The sequence below is a fragment of the Argopecten irradians genome, chromosome 13 (assembly GCF_041381155.1).
Source record: "Argopecten irradians isolate NY chromosome 13, Ai_NY, whole genome shotgun sequence".
Taxonomy (NCBI): Eukaryota; Metazoa; Mollusca; class Bivalvia; order Pectinida; family Pectinidae; genus Argopecten; species Argopecten irradians.
The window spans coordinates 5038571-5059826 of NC_091146.1; the positions used below are offsets into that span (position 1 = coordinate 5038571).

At 32.9% G+C, this 21256-nt stretch overlaps 1 protein-coding gene across 1 annotated transcript; it reads right to left on the bottom strand.

The window, feature by feature from the left end:
* Positions 1-69: 69 nt before the first annotated feature.
* On the bottom strand, positions 70-19668 carry LOC138306765 (protein ERGIC-53-like). The gene is made up of 16 exons (XM_069247235.1): positions 19500-19668; positions 17891-17947; positions 17347-17444; positions 16910-17017; positions 16367-16428; positions 15884-15983; positions 15306-15429; positions 14700-14755; positions 14016-14107; positions 13222-13276; positions 12685-12861; positions 12027-12127; positions 11453-11636; positions 8848-8957; positions 5602-8053; positions 70-5527 (listed from the first exon to the last, which is right to left on the bottom strand). The coding sequence occupies exons 1-15, from the start codon at positions 19642-19644 to the stop codon at positions 8017-8019; spliced, it is 1506 nt and encodes a 501-aa protein (XP_069103336.1). The 5' UTR covers positions 19645-19668; the 3' UTR covers positions 70-5527; positions 5602-8016.
* Between the last annotated feature and the right edge of the window lie 1588 nt (positions 19669-21256).

The following is a 21256-nucleotide window of genomic DNA, read 5'->3' on the forward strand; positions in this document are numbered from 1 at the left end:
AAGGTGGTTTTCAGTAAGTGGTTGCTGTTCATTAACAGCACATTTCAAATACAACAGTATATTTTAGTATATAATTATATATATATTTATTTAACATAAACCACTCACCACGTTATACATGTTAAAGAGTGAAACAGTGACTAGAAATGGACACACACAATTTAGAGGACCTCGCATACAAATCTACAGAAAATAGAATGGTAATTCAACCACGCGTAACGCCGTATGTCATTATTGTATGTTGTTTCTACAAGATGTAAGTTATACACCTCTGCTAATACATTCGTTATATTTCGTACACGTGTTTTCTGATATGTCCAATATGAAAGGATAAACGGTTAATAATACTCTCTAATTTTTTATAATTTAGGATTTTATAAATGTAGGAACTAGATCATACTTTCTGAAAAAAAATAAGGTAAAATATATACCTTTGCAAGTGCTTCACTATTTTCACCATCACTTTGGTCATATAAGATTTAAAGAAAAATAAGATATATTTTCAACGTCTCCACGTTCTTTTTGAGAATCAAATAATTGATATTTGGACTAGCTTATACATCAAAAGTACTGACAAGAAATGAAAACCAGTAAATGTATGGCGATAAACAACATACATGAATTCACCTAAATTCAAAATCAGTCAGTAACACGAACTTGAATCTACATGCAATAAAGATATATACCTTGCTGATAAAGCCACATATCTGATCTATAGAGGCTTAGCTATATCTAGTAACTGTCAACAGTTTTACATTCAATATCTTTTTATTAAAAAAAGAGAGAAAAACAAATTTTAAGTCATTTACATTCGAGTATCATCACTTAATCTTGGTTTTATTAATTAAAAATATAGCCTTTTTAGCAAGAATCATATGAAAACTGTTCCTCTGTGGTGTCGTATATACCTCACGAACTTATCACTTCCACAGAGAATCATCTAGACACACTAGGTTTATCAACTCTCATATTTATCCATCATTGACACTATATATACACTGATTGGAATCACATTTACTGTAACTACACATTCATACCACAAGTTTTAAACAGACAAAGAAATCCTCTCAGACAAAATCTATTTTGAAAAAAAACGTTCTACAGATTGAATACGACAAACAAATACTGAAAACGTGGTTATATTTGCCAGTGTTATATCGCAATTTTATTACTTTCGCGATAGGTGGACCTGTTAAATATTTGCATATTTACACCACAAAAATACGCGCAGATGAAATGTCAAAACGTCGTTCGTGTAAATAGTGTAAATTAAACCCAAACGTAAATTTCCACGTTTGCAGTAACTATTGGTAACAAGGTGAATATTTTGAATTTCAAAATACATATATATATGTGTATTATTCTAGAAGCTTGAAGTGGTCTGTAATAAAAATACTATTTGAGATTTAGAGTTTTTTGTCGTGTATGGTGGTATGTAAAATATCAATGAGACAACTGAGCATATGGCACAGAATGTTAACAGGAGAATAAAACAAAACATGATTTAGTTGATAAAGCACATTAGCAAATTAAATGAAAAATTAGTAATCACTAGAATATCTTTGATCAATTATATTACGTTTTATGGAGGTAAACTATAGACAATATAGGTTTTATTAATACACATATGCCTTATGCAAATACACACGCATTGCCATTTTCGTATGCAATAATGATCAACTCAATAACTAATTTTATTGTTATATGAAGGTTGATGGAGTTAACTTGAAATGGTTCACAAACCAATGTGTACTATTGAGCAGGCTGCTTGGATAAGAGGACATGGGGCAGAATGAAATGAAGATAACAGAAGTTTGTTTGGTTGGTTGAATGCCCTATTAACAACTAGTATACAGGGGCATTGCACTAAATTACCTTCGAATGTGTTACCTTACCTCAAAATATGAGGCAGACATTTTAGTTGATATTGTTATACTTCTAAGCTATTACAATTTTTATAACATCGTGTTTTTTACATTTTTCTAACAAAAATACATTTAATATCAAAACTACAAATAATGAAAGCTTACACTATACTGCACAACATGGGATGTTCGTCGTGCAGCAATGAACGTTTTTGTTGATGAACCACTAATATTAAAACGAATGCTAATTTATGCACTATTGCAAGCACTTTGGTATTAGTTAATACTGGATAGTTCTAACAACAAAGTAACTTGAATGTTTTAATCCAGGCAAGAAAGTATCGACGAACACTTCATGTTACACAGTACTGTGGTCTATATTAGTTAACAACTAAAGGTTTTACCAACAAAGTACATGTACTAGTAGATTAAATGTTCCAAATCATGGGAGAAAGTATTAAACAAATATTTGATGATATGCAGTACCGTTTTCTATATTCAGGATTCACATCATCAAATCTCTAATACTGTAAACTAAGTGTATTAAGTAATATTCCGTCTTTGCATATTACAGAGTTAGCTCCCTTGCGGGTAGGTATCGATTGTTATGTCAATATTTTGTGAGCACAATTCACGTCGTTTTTTCCGAAACGTATGACGTAACGCTCCCAAACACATGACGTCAAAATCAATACCTACCCGCAAGTGCAGATAACTCTATAATATGCGTATTAAGTAATATACGTAAATTATCTTTGATTAAAGCTCTCTTATCCTGATGTTATCATCAAATATTAGGTAGGTGATAATATCCTTTAGTAACGTTTTCAATACTGTAAAAATAATAACGCGAGATGCAAAATTACCTTCATCAATCGTTTGCTTGATGTGGTACTTAATATAAAGTAACTAAAATTTCAAAGTCACCGCCCCCCTGGTAACCTGGTTTACCTTTTTCATTTAAAACTAATTAACGTAAATAGTTCACTGTTTTTCCCATTTGTTTTGAAAATCGAATCTTAGAACGCCTTTTTTTCTTCACATAAAACTAAATTCCTGGAGGATATTACACTGAAATTGAAAGATCTGATATGTAATGATGGAATGTTTAGAACGGATGGACAGTGCCTGTCAGATATTCAGTGGCGTCAGTTATACAGCAAAGCTAGCAGCAGCATCGTATAATTGCAAGTGCCTTTACAGTAACAATTTCGTGCTTTTTGAGATGACATATTTTCAAACCTAGACTATACTAGTAAAGTTCGACATAGTTGATGCAACTCTCATGAGCAATGTACAAAAACAATCATGATGTTAACGTTAAATTCACTGCTATCAATCATTCGTATAAGAATCACATCAACCATCTAATATTAGACAGTGATTGTTGAAGTGCAGGTGCCGACATATAAAGATACAAAAACTAAAATTTAAATTTAAAGTTCAAAATTGTCATCAACAGCCAATTGTTTTGATGAAGTTTATCATTTATGGCATATTTGTAAATAAAATCTCTAGCATATCTTTTGTTTTATTTTTATTTTTGGTTCGAAAAACTGAAAAATGCATTGAGGAAATAAATTACTGTTGGCGATATGGAGATAAATCGATATTATGTAAATATAAAAATACCTGATCGTGGAGAAATTATTTATATGGTGGACGAAATAAATTCTTGGCCGAAAATGAAAGTATCACATTAATGCAAAAATATCCAATTAGTTGTTTTAATAAAACGTTTTCTCAGATCATTGAAAGCATGCAAGATACTATAATTCAGATCTATGTTCAGTAATCAATTGGATACAAAAAAGAATCGCATTAACAGATGCCTACAATCACCATTTGTTTATTCATGTATCTGAGCATAAACCACATCTAAAGCAGCTGAGGTCTTAAATCACAGTAAAGTTCACAGTAATATAGTAAAGGAAAATGAGCAAATCAAAACCCGAGATCAACTGGTTTTGGAAAGTAAACACATGTAAACATTGCAAAACATATACTACCTCAAAAGTAAAGTACATGTAATTGAAATACCGAAAGTATAAAATAAAAAGAATGTTAAATGCATGGCTTAACAATTTTTTTTAGAAATCAAAATAAAAATGAAAATATAATATTCTTGATTTTTTTCTTATCAATGTGCCATACAATTTAATAACCTGAAAATTATGCAGTTTACATAATAACACAGGCTGTTAGTCTCTCGAGATAATAATTAGTAAATCATTAAAGTAATTGATGAATTAAATTTACATTATTCAATACCTGTATCTTATTTTGTATTTGCTGCACCAAATTATGAATATACGAAATCTTATTTCGAAATCAAGTACCATTAAATATAATTATATTATACAATAAATTACGACTAAAATCTACTTCAAAACATTGATTAGAAAACTCCCGATCAAGCCTCCTCCAAAAATAGCTGAATGGATAAATAATAAAGGAAATAACTATTAAATTAAAGGAAATAATTATTAAAGGGAAGAAGTATTCATTTTGCAAAGGCAGTAGTCTACTGTAAACATACTTAGTTTGACACAATCAATTTTTAGTCTCAAATTGATGTTTAACAGGTTAGCATGGTGATAAATTTGTGCATTTGAAATAACGGTCATGCTAAAATACGCAATCATATTTTGGTCAAAATATCAAAAGCGAAAAATGCTAAAATATGTACGCTTACAGTTTTTTCTTGGAAAAACTTAATATCAAAATAATTTTACATAAATGTTTACTGATTTTATAATACAATCCTCACATTACCTACTATTTAACACTACTTAACAATGAAAACATAAAAAACTACAATCAGTCACATTTATATGGACAAACTAAACCATCATTTGAAATTAATTCTCAGACTCAGTACCTAGGGTTATGAAACATTCTTATAATTCTATTTATTATTAACCAATTTACCTTTAAAAACACAAATTAACTGTTCTACTTCTAAGAGTAGAGCAGTGCATTATGGAATTTCAGGTGGTTATTCATTATCTTTTTAGTAGTTATATTTTCAATAACAAACGTGCATTGGCAACATTTTATAGAAGGGGAGATAACTCTTATACTTTTCCCGTCTGGATGGTAATGTGTGTTGTCAAGGATTCTGTTAGCAGCATCTATTTTATCATATGCAAACGTCATCTTGATAAAGTAACCTTACTTGGTTTTAAATTACATTATATAGCTAGTATACTAATGATTGAAAGGAGACACAAAGATCTTCCAATCAAAATGAGCTGAGAACCCTGAAGGGAGACACTTATCATCCAATCAGAATGAGCTGAGAACCCTGAAAGGAGACACTTATCATCCAATCAGAATGAGCTGAGAACCCTGAAAGGAGACACTTATCATCCAATCAGAATGAGCTGAGAACCCTGAAAGGAGACACTTATCATCCAATCAGAATGAGCTGAGAACCCTGAAAGGAGACACTTATCATCCAATCAGAATGAGCTGAGAACCCTGAAAGGAGACACTTATCATCCAATCAGAATGAGCTGAGAACCCTGAAAGGAGACACTTATCATCCAATCAGAATGAGAGCTGAGAGAACCCTGAAAGGAGACACTTATCATCCAATCAGAATGAGCTGAGAACCCTGAAAGGAGACACTTATCATCCAATCAGAATGAGCTGAGAACCTAAGGAGAACATATCATCCAATCAGAAGTGAGCTGAGAACACCAATATCATCCAATCAGAATGAGCTGAGAACCCTGAAAGGAGACACTTATCATCCAATCAGAATGAGCTGAGAACCCTGAAAGGAGACACATATCATCCAATCAGAATGAGCTGAGAACCCTGAAAGGAGACACATATCATCCAATCAGAATGAGCTGAGAACCCTGAAAGGAGACACATATCATCCAATCAGAATGAGCTGAGAACCCTGAAAGGAGACACATATCATCCAATCAGAATGAGCTGAGAACCCTGAAAGGAGACACATATCATCCAATCAGAAAGAGCTGAGAACCCTGAAAGGAGACGCATATCATCCGATCAGAATGAGTAATAAAGATGGAGAATTACATGTACGTCAAAAATCAAATCAGGTTTGTCTCATATACTAACTGTGAGCGAGTTAGTTTCTAACACTTACATAACAATGATAAAATATCTATGGTGGGTACGGATGTCAGGGTGGGCGAGGACAAAGCCTGTCTAGTCATCATATTTTCTATTAAATGCATCAATATTCCTATTTTTTATAAAAAAATAAAGTTAACTTTGACAGTAAACAATCAATTATAAATATCAGGTATTTGAAAAGTTTAAAATGGTTTATTGTATCATACCAGAAGAACATTCGAGTGATTAAGAATATGTGTATGTTAATATAAGGGATTGTGAAGAGATAAGTTCAAGTTGTAAATGTTACAGCAGACAAAAAACAGATGTATAACAGAAAAAATCAGGGAAAACGTTAAAAGTGAAATTTACATGTAGAACGTATAGCATTAAAAACATGAGACTAGGGGAAAGCTGTTAAAGTGAAAGCATTGCACATAATCATTAACTTCACATCCATGCACAAACCATTTATAAAACAATACCGGAATGCTTAATACAAATTACCATGTCACATACAGTATAAAAAACCATATCAATTTTCAATCATTTTTACTTCATGTTTGTATTTGGTGTGAGAGAGAGACCCTGATTTGAGAAATCTGTATCTAGTATAATATCATACACTGATCCACTCAAATCTTCCACACCTCTTAACATACCACCCACACAATCCTCAGAAGTTTTTTTTTCTTAATCTGTGGATTTCAGATTTTTATTTTTTTCTGAACAATTATAATTTCATCGCGAAATTATAATCCTTGCAAATGTCTGTGACTTCATTCATAAATTCAGAGACATTTGTGCTGAAAGGATACTCAATTTTACACTTAGTTAAAAACTGAATTTAAAGGTACACCATCTGCCATGAGATGATGTTTTTACATGATCCAGCTAATACCACAGAAAAAAAAATAGCAATTGAATTATTGATTAATAGCCTAATTGTCGTCCAGTGATATATATCTTGGATACATGTTCAGTTAGTTTTATGATTACTTTTATTTTAGATTAATAAATGCTCAGTTAAAATATGTTTACTGAAATAATCTGCGGATTTCAAAGCAAGTTTTCAGTTTCTAAGGTAAAAAATTTATGCAAAATCACTGTTTTCTAACAGAGTTTTTAGCATTATTGAGCCCAACCAGTTACCGTTTGTTTCTAGAGCATGGCGTTAACAGCACAAACATATCATAAAGTAATCATTTTTCTTTAAGTCTTTCATTGCTCCGTGATAATATCATATATCACTGTTTTTTTTGTGTAGGCCAAGCATTTCATATCTTTGACTTATATTTTTTTTACGAAATCAAAGTATTTAGTTTTAAATGATTTAGAATTATGTTATCAGGAAGAGAATATAAATATCTTTTCAGTTGAATACTTGTAAAAATATTTGCTGAATTAAATTGACTAAATTGGGAATTCTGTCAGACAAGCCCAGACAAGTTCCATAATTCTTTTAAGTAAAAATACTGGTTTTTTTTAAGGATTATCATTTTTTGAATGAATTCATTTTGCTGTATTCATGGTCACAACTCTACGGCATAAACAGTACCCATCAAACTTAACAAACTCAATAACAAATATAATCATTTACTGATTATTTTTTCTTTTAGTGTTGTTAGTATGTGAAAATATCTTAAATATGACGCTGAACAACACACTGTGATCTCACAAAAGGATGTCGCAAAGTTTGAGGTAAAACTAACTACCAGGTACATGTAATAACTTTAAAAGTCTTACAAAAATATTTCAATCCATCTTACATATTGCCAATACTGTATATGTAGTGTTGTTACAATGTACTTTCTCTGACTTCTATCAAAATTTGACTCCTTCCAAAGGAGAAATTCAGAAATTCAAAGCCTATATATTACTGATGATTGTAAGGAATAATCAATTCAAGTAGACTAGTTACTTAATGAAATGAATTGACAATTTTATGAACAGGGAATGATACTTGATGTAAATTACAATTTGTATGAGTGTTATTATAAATGAGAAATTAACATTTGAACTATTGAAGAATATATTTAGGATTCTGCAGGTTAGTCTAGTAAAACTTCTTTGCTTGATTTTCTTTACTTTGTCTGAAAAATAGGAAAAAACAATTGAAACAATATATTCCTTTACAGTATCAATACTCAGGTCTAGAGGCAATATTCAACAATGTCAGTTTATTTGTTAAACACAACTAATAAAAGAAAACACAACCAGAATATCAAATCCTTTTGAACAGTGTTCTTCCTTAAGGATTTTTTCATGCTGGTCCTAAGGACCAGTTGACCCTAAAAGTTGCCAGTCCTGACTGAAAGTTACTGGTCTTTACGAGGTTAAAGAGTTTTTACACAAAGTATTAGTTTTACTTTATATCTGCGTATCCAGATTAGTATAGTTCACTCTGAACAAAGTTGACTAAAAACAAGAATACTACGAAAATTTGTTTTGTAAATCTGATCTTCAACCTTTCTACAATTCTACTGCCATTTTTGTTTTGTATCTATCTGTACCAAAGTTACCAGTCAAAGGACCAGCTACATGGTAAAAATTGTCTGCCCTATTATAAAGTTGCCAGTCACGGCAGAGGGACAGGTATTAATTTTGAATGCTCCTTTTGAATAGATACTATAACAAGACAGCACGTTCCGAATTAACACTCTTACAATTAGGTTAAAAAGGTTCTGAGATGGTTAGCCTAGCCATCCGAAAATGTACACTAATAAATACCCACAAATTCACTAAATCTTTGGTGTTGATGCTTCATCCTTCTTCATACTTGTACTATTACAATTAATTCATGGGTATAATTTATGAAATTATTCTCCATAAAATTACTTCTGTGTTAAGAGGGTTTTCAAGCATTTTAAGAATAAAAAACACTTACCTATAAACCATGTATCCTACTAGAATTATAATTTGTGCTCCTAGAGCAAGGAAAAATAGAAAAGGTGATACACATCCGGACTCCACAGGGGGACAGTTACCCGCCGTCGGCTGTAACAGTCAAACATGTTATAAATAGTCAAGTCATTTAAGAGTGCTATATAATTACAATTAAAGGCCCACTACCTTTCCAAAACAAAAATTAAAAAGTTTCTTATCATAATCAAAACAATAAAATTGATACTGATGGCCTAAGATTGGGCTACAACACCAAACAAGAATCATGTCTGACAGGGAAGATTCATTTGGCTGTTTTGTTGTCGTGTGCCAGACAGTCAACTAACGCACAGTGATTAGGGGGAGGAGGAGAAACATAAGACGACCCGCGTAATGAAATTTTATTTTATTTACATTGTTCAGAAGTTGATAATTAGTGTAGTATTAAGGATACATTCCTATTTATGAAATTAAAAGCCATATCATAAAGGTAGGGGGCCTTTAAAATCATAATTCTTACAATTGAACATTTTTCATAAGAACTTTCTGTAATGAGCATTCAATCATATTAGTGTAATTATATCTAGAAGTACTACTATAATCAACACTATAGATTCAAGATTTTTTTCTTGTTTGTTAGATGTTGCAGATTTTGAGTACTGCTTAGTCATTTAATTTTGCCATTGAATTATTTTGTAAAATCAAATTTGAAAATTAAATTCTTTAATAAGTTAAACTTTAAAAATCCGGCTTCAACATTATTAAATAATTTATATCTCATTATTTCATGCAGCAAATTTCATATGCATGTTAACGTTCTGTGAAATATGGAAATTATTATCCTTGCAAAATTATTTTTGATGGGATATATTCAGTCATGTAGAAATATCTGTTTTTGAGAATAAGTGTTGATAAATGTATCTATTTTGTCCGGCATTACTGTTCGTATCCTATTATGTAATCGTATTCGTTTTGTATGGCTTGATAAAGGGGCAGATCGTCTCGAAAATTTGACAATTTTGTTTTGTCCACACGGTTGGAATTACTTCCTTGTCCCATAAATGTATCAAGGTATATAAGTATAATGAAATTATGAGAAAACAATTACTCTTGTCACACCAAGTACAGATGGATCAATAGATAGCTGCAGATAACTCTGTGCTTAAAAAAAAAAGATTATTTATATCTCTATGTTAATGCTTCAAGTTATATTTTTTTTCTAAAATTAACTTAAATGTAATTGATAGTAACTGTTGTGCATAATCGGCGCCAAGTGTCATGGATATTCCTTAATCTTAAGAAATTCCTTAACAGAAGTTAAGGTGGAAATCTTTGTTAAGGAGCCTTCCTTAAAATCTGTAATACTTTCCTATGAAGAATATTTAAGTTTGGGATTTTCTTAAAGTTATGGAGTGATCATACAACTGGGACCAGTACTTGTGATTATATAACAAGAGATCCCAGAGGGATCTTGGCGCCCACCTAAGAACGATCTTTGTCTGACAAAGGAAAGAGGGATCTTTTCTCTGCTTTTCAAGCTTTTACTACATATTACTACACATGATATTTGAGAAAGATCCTTTGACTACTTTCTGAGATATATAAAAGTAACAAACTTCAATCATAAAAATCCATGATGGCTACCTGTCGGTCATCTTGTTCACCGATCAGTCCTAAAATGCAAAATGTACAACTAGACCCCTAGAAGAACCTGCACATACAATTTGAGACAGATCCTTTCAGTACATTCTTAGACATAGCGGAAAAAAACTTCAATTGTCAAAATCCAAGATGGCTTCCTGTTGGCCATCTTGTACACCGATCAATACCAAAATGCAATATGCATAACCATGGACCTAGGGGAACCTGCACATGGAATTTGAGACAGATCCCTTCAGTACTTTCAAAGAAATAGTGGTAACAAGCTTCAACTATCAAATTCCAAGATGGCGTCCTGTCGGCCATCTTGTTCACCGATCAGTCTGAAAATGTAATATGCACAACTAGACCCCTAGGGGAACCTGCACATGCAATTTGATACAGATCCCTTGAGTACTTTCTGAGAAATAGTGGTAACAACCTTTAACTATCAAAATCCAAGATGGCGGCCTGTCGGCCATCTTGTTCATCAATCATGAAATTTGAGAAGAATTCTTTTGGTACTTTCTGAGAAATAGCGGTAACAAACTTTAGACTATCAAAATCCAAGATGACGGCCTGTCGGCCATCTTCTTAACCGATTGGTCTCAAAATGCAATATGCACAACTAGGCCCCTAGGGGAACTTACATATGAAATTTGAGAAAGATCCCTTCGGTACATTATGAGAAATAGCGGTAACAAACTTTTACTATCAAAATCCAAGATGGCTGCCTGGCGGCCATTTTGTTAACCGATTGGTCCCAAAATACAATATGCACAACTAGGGCCCTAGGGGAACCTCCATATAAAATTTGAGAAACATCCCTTCAGTACTTTCTGAGAAATAGCGGTAACAAGAATTGTTAACGGACGGAAGGACGGAAGGATGGACGACGGACCACGGACAAAAAGCGATTTGAATAGCCCACCATCTGTTGATGGTGGGCTAAAAATCTAACTGATCCTTACCATGGGCCTCTGCATCAGATTGAGGGTATCTGATTTAACAGAGCGGACATTATTGTGTAGATCTCTGATGATCTGATCGATGTCTGCTGGTAGACCTCCGCCAGTTCCCCCTTGCTGAGCCCCTCCTGCTCCCACATTATTTTGTATATAACTTGCTTTTTGTTGTACATCATTTATTATTTGTCTGCAACAAAAGATAGAACATCTAGTTTCAACCCATAGAAAAAACCATCAGAATATTATCATTGTCTGAACAAAAAACCAAATAAACTTATTTTTAGAACAAAAGAATTATGAAAGAAAATAACCAAGAACCCTTATATTGTTGAAAAAGAAACATTAACCAAAAAATTTTCCATTATTTCAGACAACAAAAACCTTTCAAACTTATTATACTTGACCCTTCAGTTATTTTGATATTAAAAAACAGGCAATTTCTCCCATCTGTCAGGCTACATCTTTTCATTTAATTCAAGAAATATTCAACATCAGGAGGAAAAAAATACAAGAAGCTGAAGAGTAATCATAACACAACAATAACATGAAGAAGAAACAGAAAACACAAAATTCTCACCTAATTTCTCTAGCATTAATCATGATGTCGTTTTGATTATTGAGAACTTTGTCCACTTCATGTCTTTGAATGGTCTGGCCAAGCAATGGTTGGTTACCTCCCTGTAAACAGATACCACAACTATTCAAATGTGTGTTCATAACATAACAATGATTAGATATATATATTATATCTTTATACAAATGTTGTTGTTTTAAGATATGCCTGACTCTGGCTGTGAATCACACCTATGTTACAGTACTAGCAGATTAGGCCATACAAAAAAATATTTGTGTTTCCATTAGCCCGACTGACCCTATGAAATCAGTGCCTTCTCAAAATTTTTTATCAGTTTGCCCTAAAGCAAACAAATAACAACATTATTTTTTCTTTTGATTTTGCAACAAATCAGGAATTTTAGTACAAATTGTGTAAATTTCAGACACCAATAATCCCCTGAGAATCAAATCCATGGATTATATCAGGTTAAATATAGTCTCTTTCAGTTTTTCACTGCAAAAAACTGGAAAAAAATTAAGAAAAAAAAAATCCCTACCTACCAACCCTAAATTTTTAAAGGGAGTTACTGGAAACAAGTATATTTTTTTTATTTGGCCTTACACTAAATAAGACTCAAACATGTCATCCAGAGGTAGATCCCTAGTAAATAACAACTCACCTGTGGCTGTGCTCCACCTTGGACTTGACCTGTCGGCAGTTGACCGATTTTAGACAAAACCATTTCCTGACGGCCTAGCAGCTCGTCCAGTTTTCTATTTAAAAGTTTCAAGGAATTGTGCATTTCATTCTGTCCATCAAATATCATCTTCAGCTCCTGTTCACCCTGGGACTCAAACTAGAAAATAAAGTAAACATCATTTGATAAATAGTATGTTATATTAACTGAAAATGCATGAGATAATTTATTATACAAGACTAAAAATATCTGTAAGTCCCTATCTAATATAAACAAGGATTAATGTGGCCGACAGAATGATCATTGCATATAACTACTGGTGTCCTGAATACAAATTGTATCTATATAACGAATATCAACGGAGCATGATTGTGAAAGGAAATTCAATACATTTACAAACTTTGTATATTTGATAAGCACAATACAGATTCTTGAACTCTGATATAACGAGATTAGGTATTGATATTCCTTTCGGAAGTATGTTATGTATTGTACCTAAAAAGGACCGGTGGAACTTACCATTCCTGGCATGTCCAGATCTGGGCTAACACGGTCAGGGTGCTGTTGCTGGTATCTAAACAATAGGAAACACTTTATAAATATTTCTAATTCAGAGGTTTAATTATCTTTCAGGAGAGGCAGTACAATTGCCATTTCAGGTGGTACTTTTCTATACTATCTGTATGCTTTCTAATGTAGTTCAGCTACCAAATCAGGCGGTACCACAGCCAGGTTCAGCCAGCAAAAAGTACCTGGTACCGCCTGATAATGAAACTCCTGTAATTAATGAATTACACAGCCTATTCTCCATGTGTGTATTCAATTATCTGATGAGTCAAATTTGTTGTTATATCCCAATTTTTTCTCCACTTTATCTTACCAAAAGCAAGAATGATTCAAATATGGTAGAGTTGAATACAGGTGGGTCAAATGCATTTTATAGTTCAGCTTTAAGTGTACAAAGGGTTTTTTTCCCTTGTGTCGAACATCGAGGAATCATGCTGTCTAGGATAAATATTGATTCCAGCTTAGGCTAAGTTCACCGAGTCTGACTAATCAACAGTATCTGTGGAAATGGACCAGTCTCTTCCGTTATTGGTGACTTTCATCTGAGCTTAATCAATTACTGTACTATAACTCAGACTGCTTAAATATGTATCCAATAATCAAGAACACCATATCTATCAACCAGTTCTTCTTTTGATACTGTCCATTCATTAAGCACGGTTAAGTCAAATCATCAGTTAAGTTAAACATTTTGTCTGGTTCCATCAAATTTGACTTCTTCATGTTTTACTATATGTAAGACTTACTCTTGCTTCTGTTTTTCTAGTTGCTGGTAATAATCATCGAACTCTTTTTCATATTTTTGTTTCTCCTGATCAGGAACTTGCTGAAGGTCGGGCTATAAACAGGAAATTCAGATTAAAAACACGTAAATTAAATTTATAAGCCATCTGTATATGTATGTCATGTATCCATTAGGTGTCTATTGATATATTGTATTTGATCAATCAATGACAAATTCAACAAGTCAGCAACAATTGCTGATTGCACACAAAGCTATTGATAGTTCCATTATAGTCACAATGTTTTTTTTCTATCATTTGGACTAAAATGAAAAGCTTACAGCCACAATAAAATTTCACTTTTCCTTAAACTATTTCACCAAAAGCAACCATGTTTATTTTCTTGATCATCCAATGTGTTTGAATTGCTACCAACATTAGCTAAAGGGAAGTAACTCTAAACCAACATTACAATAGGTGTGTTGCATGGCTTCACATTTTATTGAATGAAATTTAATATAATTCACAAGTCAATACCTTTGCAATTGTAGTGTGCAACAGTTTAATTGTTGCAATAAGTGTTTTTCCTTTAACAATAATTAGATAATTTACATTATAGGCAATAGTCACTCCATTATTCACGATATTTAATGAAACATCATATGGGAAAGAAAACACATTGTATTAATATGAAGGAGATGTTTGTACCTGTTGGTCTGTATCAATCAGGGAATGTGTTAGGAAAGCCAGCACATCATGGTCATCTTGAGAGAAAAGAACGGTCGTGTTAAATTTAAGTGTACATGTAGTAAGAGGTACAGAACCGATGTTACCATCATCACAAATGGTGGGTAAATGGGTCATTTGTGTTCCACCATGACACTAAGTGGAGGTATCAATTTGTGTTGTTTTGCAGCCCATCATTTCAGGTAAACATTATATATTATATGGCGATAACTTGAAGAGTCATCAGTTTTCGTACTACTATAAACAAACTAATGTTCCCGACCAATTAAACATCCACATCATTTAAAGCCGTGAAAAATTTATAAATAAGCCGAAGGCACAGTTGAACCATTACAATCTAAGTCACAGAATTAAATTATTATGGAAATGTTGCTAGACATCAAAATATATAAGTATGTCACAGCAAAAGTAAGTTGGTTTGCAGAATTTTAAATATTGTTGGATTCTTTTCTTCTAAACTCTCAGTAACTTCTGACAGGTGGTAAATGTCAACAGTGAATAAACCAAAACTTAGCAACTTATGGATATTTGAGGCAATACAAGCCTACAAAGTGATGGAAACCTTACCAGCCAATCCCCCAGTGGCAGCAGAGATACCAAAGTACCCAGAGGTGGGCAGGATGACGTTCTCCTGTCTCAGACACAGTTCAAAGTCGTCCTTGTTACTGGTCAATCCATTGTTGAAGAAAACCTACAATTGATTTGCTTTCATTGATTTTTGTATTTCAAAAACTTTGCTAAATTAAGATTTCAAAGACAATATAGTCATAGTGTCACCATTTCTCTGCCTCTTTTGTATTTTGGATTAAAGAAATGGCAGCAGATTGTTTTCTGAAAAAATAGAAATAATTGGTTGTCGAGTAGGACATGTATCCCTCCTCCATAACTGTGAAAAAGAAGGGGAAGGTAACTTGTTTGAATATAAATTACACATATATTCACTATATAGGGATACACGTAGTTGTAACAAACTTTCACAGAAATCCCTCCAGTAGTTTAGGAGAAGTAGTGACTCAATCGTTGTGTATACAGATGGACAACCTTAATCCAGTGTACCACCTGTTTTTGTTGTGGGGCAACTTGATATGATATTTAATTTTTTTTAAAGTTTATTTTCATTCATGGTTTAAAAATAAAATACTTACAGTAAGGATGTTGTTGTAGTACTCGACTTTGATTCGGACAGGATATGGTTTGTTTCTGAAGTCACGCAAACATCCACCTGTCTGCTGTTGTAGGCCGTCACTAAAACAAAACATCACATGTTAAGGATTCAAGTTCTAAAAATGATGCATGTACCGACAATATGTCACTTTTTACAACCAAAATAACATTGGTTGATTACTCTAATGAATGCACAATTAATACTGTATACTGCTAATATCAAATAGAAGAAATAATAAAGGGAGATAAGCCAGGGTAATACTGAGAAAATGCATAATAAACATAATTATGTTTAATGTAAATAGAATAAAGTAACGTTTATCAGTGAGAGAGAAAAGGTACACTGTAAATATTAAAGGAAATATGTCAGGGTAAGGAATGAGCAAAGGAAACAACACAGAAACTAGTTACAGGCAACAGAGATGTTCACTTCACAAAGTGACACAGGGGATAAGAGGAGATACCTTTGATGGTCGTAGACTTTGGTGCCATCGTTTACCATCGCCATCACGTAGGGGTTATTGTGCTGCAAATAAATGGATAAAAAATGTACATCCTTGTTCTTTTCATTCACACTCTGACTGACAGTTTTGAATCAAAATTATTTTTTTTGGGGTTAGGATAGTTGCCTAATAACATTATATATTTTTTTATGTTTTAAGTACGTAATTTTGTTTTTAACCAGTTAAATTTCTAAGATGTTTTACACCAATACAATATCAGTTAAATTCCATCTATTACAGTGATTTACTCAATACAGGACTCATCTAGACCTGGACTCATGGTTTTCCTATTGGAGTCAATGAAATTGTAAGCTCTTATATTTCATTTTAATACCTAATGGGACTCATCAAAAAAAGAAAATTGGTGTTCTGGAGTTGCCCAAGAAAACCTACCTAAATTGTTGAGTTTAATGTAAGTGAACTTGTCATTATTTCACCGAGAGAACTGCAGACATTAAAAATAATGTAATAATTGAATTAATTAAACTATTCAGGTGAATTTACCTGTCCGTCATTGTCGAATGAGTCAAGGAAGATTGCCAGACCCTTCCATTGGTCATTACTACCGAACACTGGGCCCTCGACGCCACGCTGCTCTGTAAACCACATGGCCTGTAATGGAAAATCAGCAATCAAACTCTCTGTACAGTACACAATCTAGTATTCATAGAAGATTAACGCTCAGCTTCAATGCAACATCAATTAAGAATAACTACAGGTGTAGAAGCATGAAGCCATTTCTTTCCCCATCTGAAAGTTTCCCCAGAGAAAGAATCAGTTATTGGCCATGGCTATACCAGCTGAACATCTTACAGAAACAATAGAAAAATTCCACATTTAAAGTTTTTTATCTAAAAAAAATCTATAACTAAACTTATCAATTAGACTTATAACATATACATGTATATATCTTTTTTCTAGTGTATGCCTATATATTTTACCATTCCATCGGCACCAACACGACCTCTGCCTGCGACCTTGAAAACCATCTCCACTGACCACATGGGAAAGGTGGTCGGGTATTTGGCCCATACTTGTCCTAAAAAAGGAACATGTCAAAACAATGATAGGCAGTTTGACTAAATCTTCCATACTTTGTATTTACAGTTTGACTAAATCTTCCATATTTTGTATTTGTACCGAAAGTGAAAGGTAGAAAAACATTATTATTAGACTTGCAGTCAGATACTTTCAAGAAGAAGTATTATATCAACAAATGGTTGTATAATGTGTGCAGTTTTTTTGTGTATCAACAATTGTTTTATTCAATTCAGATCTTGACATGAAATAACTAGTACAAACATTTGAACTGAACGAGAAATTGTTTTTTCAGTGTTATCCAAGAGGTTAAGGGCTATATAATAACAATACTTGAAGCTATTTATCACCCTTGAGACATTTCCACCACTCAGGCAAACCAAAGCCTCCATATACATTTTACCAGTATACACATGCACTTAGTTTGTGATGTTACTTTAAACTTACCTTTTTTACTTCTCAGGGATGGTGTAATTCTTATGTTTTCATCACTTGCAATAGCATCTGTAATAAATCAAACAAACTGACTTTACTTCCTCTTTGATTTGATAATTTAAATCAAACTAAAATAAATGGAAACAGTTCAATGAATAAGTTTACAATGGTACTAATTTTTATTCTATATTGTGATGTTTAAAAAAAAATTAGTGACTAATAAACAAAGATAGCTTGCCTAGCTACCTTCAGCATATATATGCACATGTATAATGATAATGAAATTCTAACAATAAGAGAGGAAAATCTGCAATGTTGATGGTTAGAATATTTTTAATTCTAAATGAACTTTAACATAACTGATCATCAATAGGGAAAAATGAAAAGGGGTGTAATCTTTTTTCTGATTTTTTTTTTTCGCTCATTTTACTGAAATACACAACATTTTGCAGCACATCGTAACATAATCATAAACTACCTATAGCTGTCCTCAGTTTTAAGTTTACGCAGAACTTGATAATTTGTTAAATCAATTTTCATGTTTTGAACTAAAAGTTGGATAATTCTAATGACTTGTTATTCTTTCCTGACCAATTACCCATCTCTACACAATATCATTAATCACAGTGCATGACAAAAGGCTTAAGGCTTATTATTATTGACATTTGTGCACAATAAACCAATGGAGGAATTACATAACATGTCAGGTATTGCATTTAGATTAGCACCCCGAAGGAAAACATTGGTATGATTAAGTAGGGCCTGTCTTCAAAACTATAGTTTTATCTCAAATACAGTAACATCTATTATGTATTGCTAACACCAGAGATTTAGATATATCTGCTTACATTTATATAGTAATAAAAAGAAAAAAAATATTTTAAGACATTATATACCGGTTAGGCAGTTATTATTTCTACAAATGTTTTATTTCTCTTTTTTGAAAAATGAAAAAAATACCTGTACATGTAATTGTTCATACACATCACGAATAAATTGGTAAAAAATCTACATATGCCAATTTGTGCAATGAAATGATGGAAATAATTTAAATACTAAAGTAGGCCTACAGAAAATTGTATTTGGTAAGTACTGATAAAAGCATAAACATGTAACTGGTATATTGGTATTCATATATCATCGTGTATATCTTTATATTAAAATATCTATTTACGTTCACTGTTTAAGTAAAATGTGTTTACTTTTTACTGTATATTCACTATTCGTGTAAACATAGGTACCTGGCTCGTTTTTCAAATGAAATGTTGTAATACATAAGATAATATAATGTATTACAACATGTTACTTTTTTAAACGAGCCAGGTACGTATAGGCCTAAGCCTATGGTGTAAAATATAAATACAGGAAGGAGATATCACATGTATGAAATTTAAATAAAATATGACACATTTAAACTCATTTTTTTAATTTTGATTATAAAATCAATGAGGCTGAAGAACTTTGTCTCATTTATTTTCAGTCGATTATCAAGATCGTATGTGAAACTGAGCTCTAAAATCAACGGTTACACTTCCATATGTTCGCCGGTAACACTGTTACACGTGTACCAAACTTCCAACCAAAACACAGCTGACGACTGCCTCACTGTTCTAAAACTTACCGCCGGAATATTCCCAAAATGGCACACTTTTATCACTTTGCACCAAGTGCGGTCCTTTAAAACTGAACTTGTATTCAAATCTAGGTTTCCAGTTGATGCATTCTGCTGTAAAAAGCAGCGAAAACAGTAGCACCGTACACAACATCTTTGGTTTTGAAACCGGAAACGATTAATAAGCGCCACTTACACTGAAAATTACTAAGGGAGATAACTCTCATTTACTCGCACCTGTCAAAATATGACTGATAATCCCCGGCTGCCCGTGACAGCGAAACAAAGGGCGAGAGGCCGGGGTTTAGAATGATGACACGTAGACTAAGGCTAGAGGCACATTTATATAGGCATAGGACAGGCTCTAAATAAAGAACAACAGAGTAAATATACAACGACTTCTGTTAATTATATAATTACTAATTTTAAAGATTGGGATGCATTCCACTTTAATTTTCAGTTTAACCAGAGATTTAAATATAAAAATCTCTGGTTTAACTTTATTTATATTTTTGCCATATTGGTATATATGTATACAAGACACATATTTGTGTTTATTATTTCATTATCACTAATTGCAGCACGAGAGTTTATGTTTGCATGGCTTTTATGTGTACACTTCTGGCAATTTTCTGTATTTTTAGCCCACAATAATTAGATGGTGATCTATTCAAATCGCTATTCGTCCGTGGGACGACCGTCCGTCCGTCCTTTCGTCCACTAACAATTCTTGTTACCGCTATTTCTTAGAAAGTATTAAAGGATATCTCTCAAATTTCACAGTAGGTTTCCCTAGGGGTCTAGTTGTGCATATTGCATTTTGGGATCAATCGATCAACAAGATGACCGACAGGCCGCCATCTTGGATTTCGATATTTAAGTTTGTTACCGCTATTTCTCAGAAAGTGCTGAAGGGATTCTGCTCAAATTTCACATGTAGGTAACCCTAGGGCCCTAGATCTGCATATATAATTTTGGGACCGATCGATCAACCAGATGGCTGATAGGCTGGCATCTTGGATTTTGACAATTGAAGTTTGTTACCGCTATTTCACAACAAATACTGAAGGGAGCTGTCTCAAATTTCATGTGCATTGTCCCCTAGGTCCCTGGTTATGCTTATTGCATTTTGGTACCGATCGGTGAACAAGATGGCCGACAGAACGACATCTTGGATTTTGACAATTGGAGTTTGTTACCGCTATTTCTTAGAAAGTACTAAAGGGATCTGTGTCAAATTGCATGTGCAGGTTCACTTAGTTGTGCATATTGCATTTTCGGACCGATCGGTGAACAAGATGGCCGATAGGTCACCATTTTGGATTTTGATAGTTGAAGCATGTTACCACTATTTCTCAGAAAGTACTAAAGGGATATTGCATGTACAGGTTCCCCTAGGGGTCTAGTTGTGTATATTGCATTTTGGGACCGATCGATGAACAAGATGGCTGACAGGCCGCCATCTTTTTTTTTTTTTTTTTTTTTTTGATAGTTGAAGCTTGTTACCACTATTTCCCAGAAAGTACTGAAGTGATCTGTATCAAATTTTATATGTAAGCTCGCCTAGGACCTAACATTGCATTTTCGGACTGATCGGTCTAAAAGATGGCCGTCAGGTTTCTGGATTTTGATAATTGAAGTTTGTTACTGTTATATATCTCAGAAAGTACTCAAAGAATCTTTCTCAAATTCAATAATTATGTAGTACATTGTAATATGTAGTAAAAGTTTGAAAAACAGAGAAAAGATCCCTCTTTCGTTTGTCA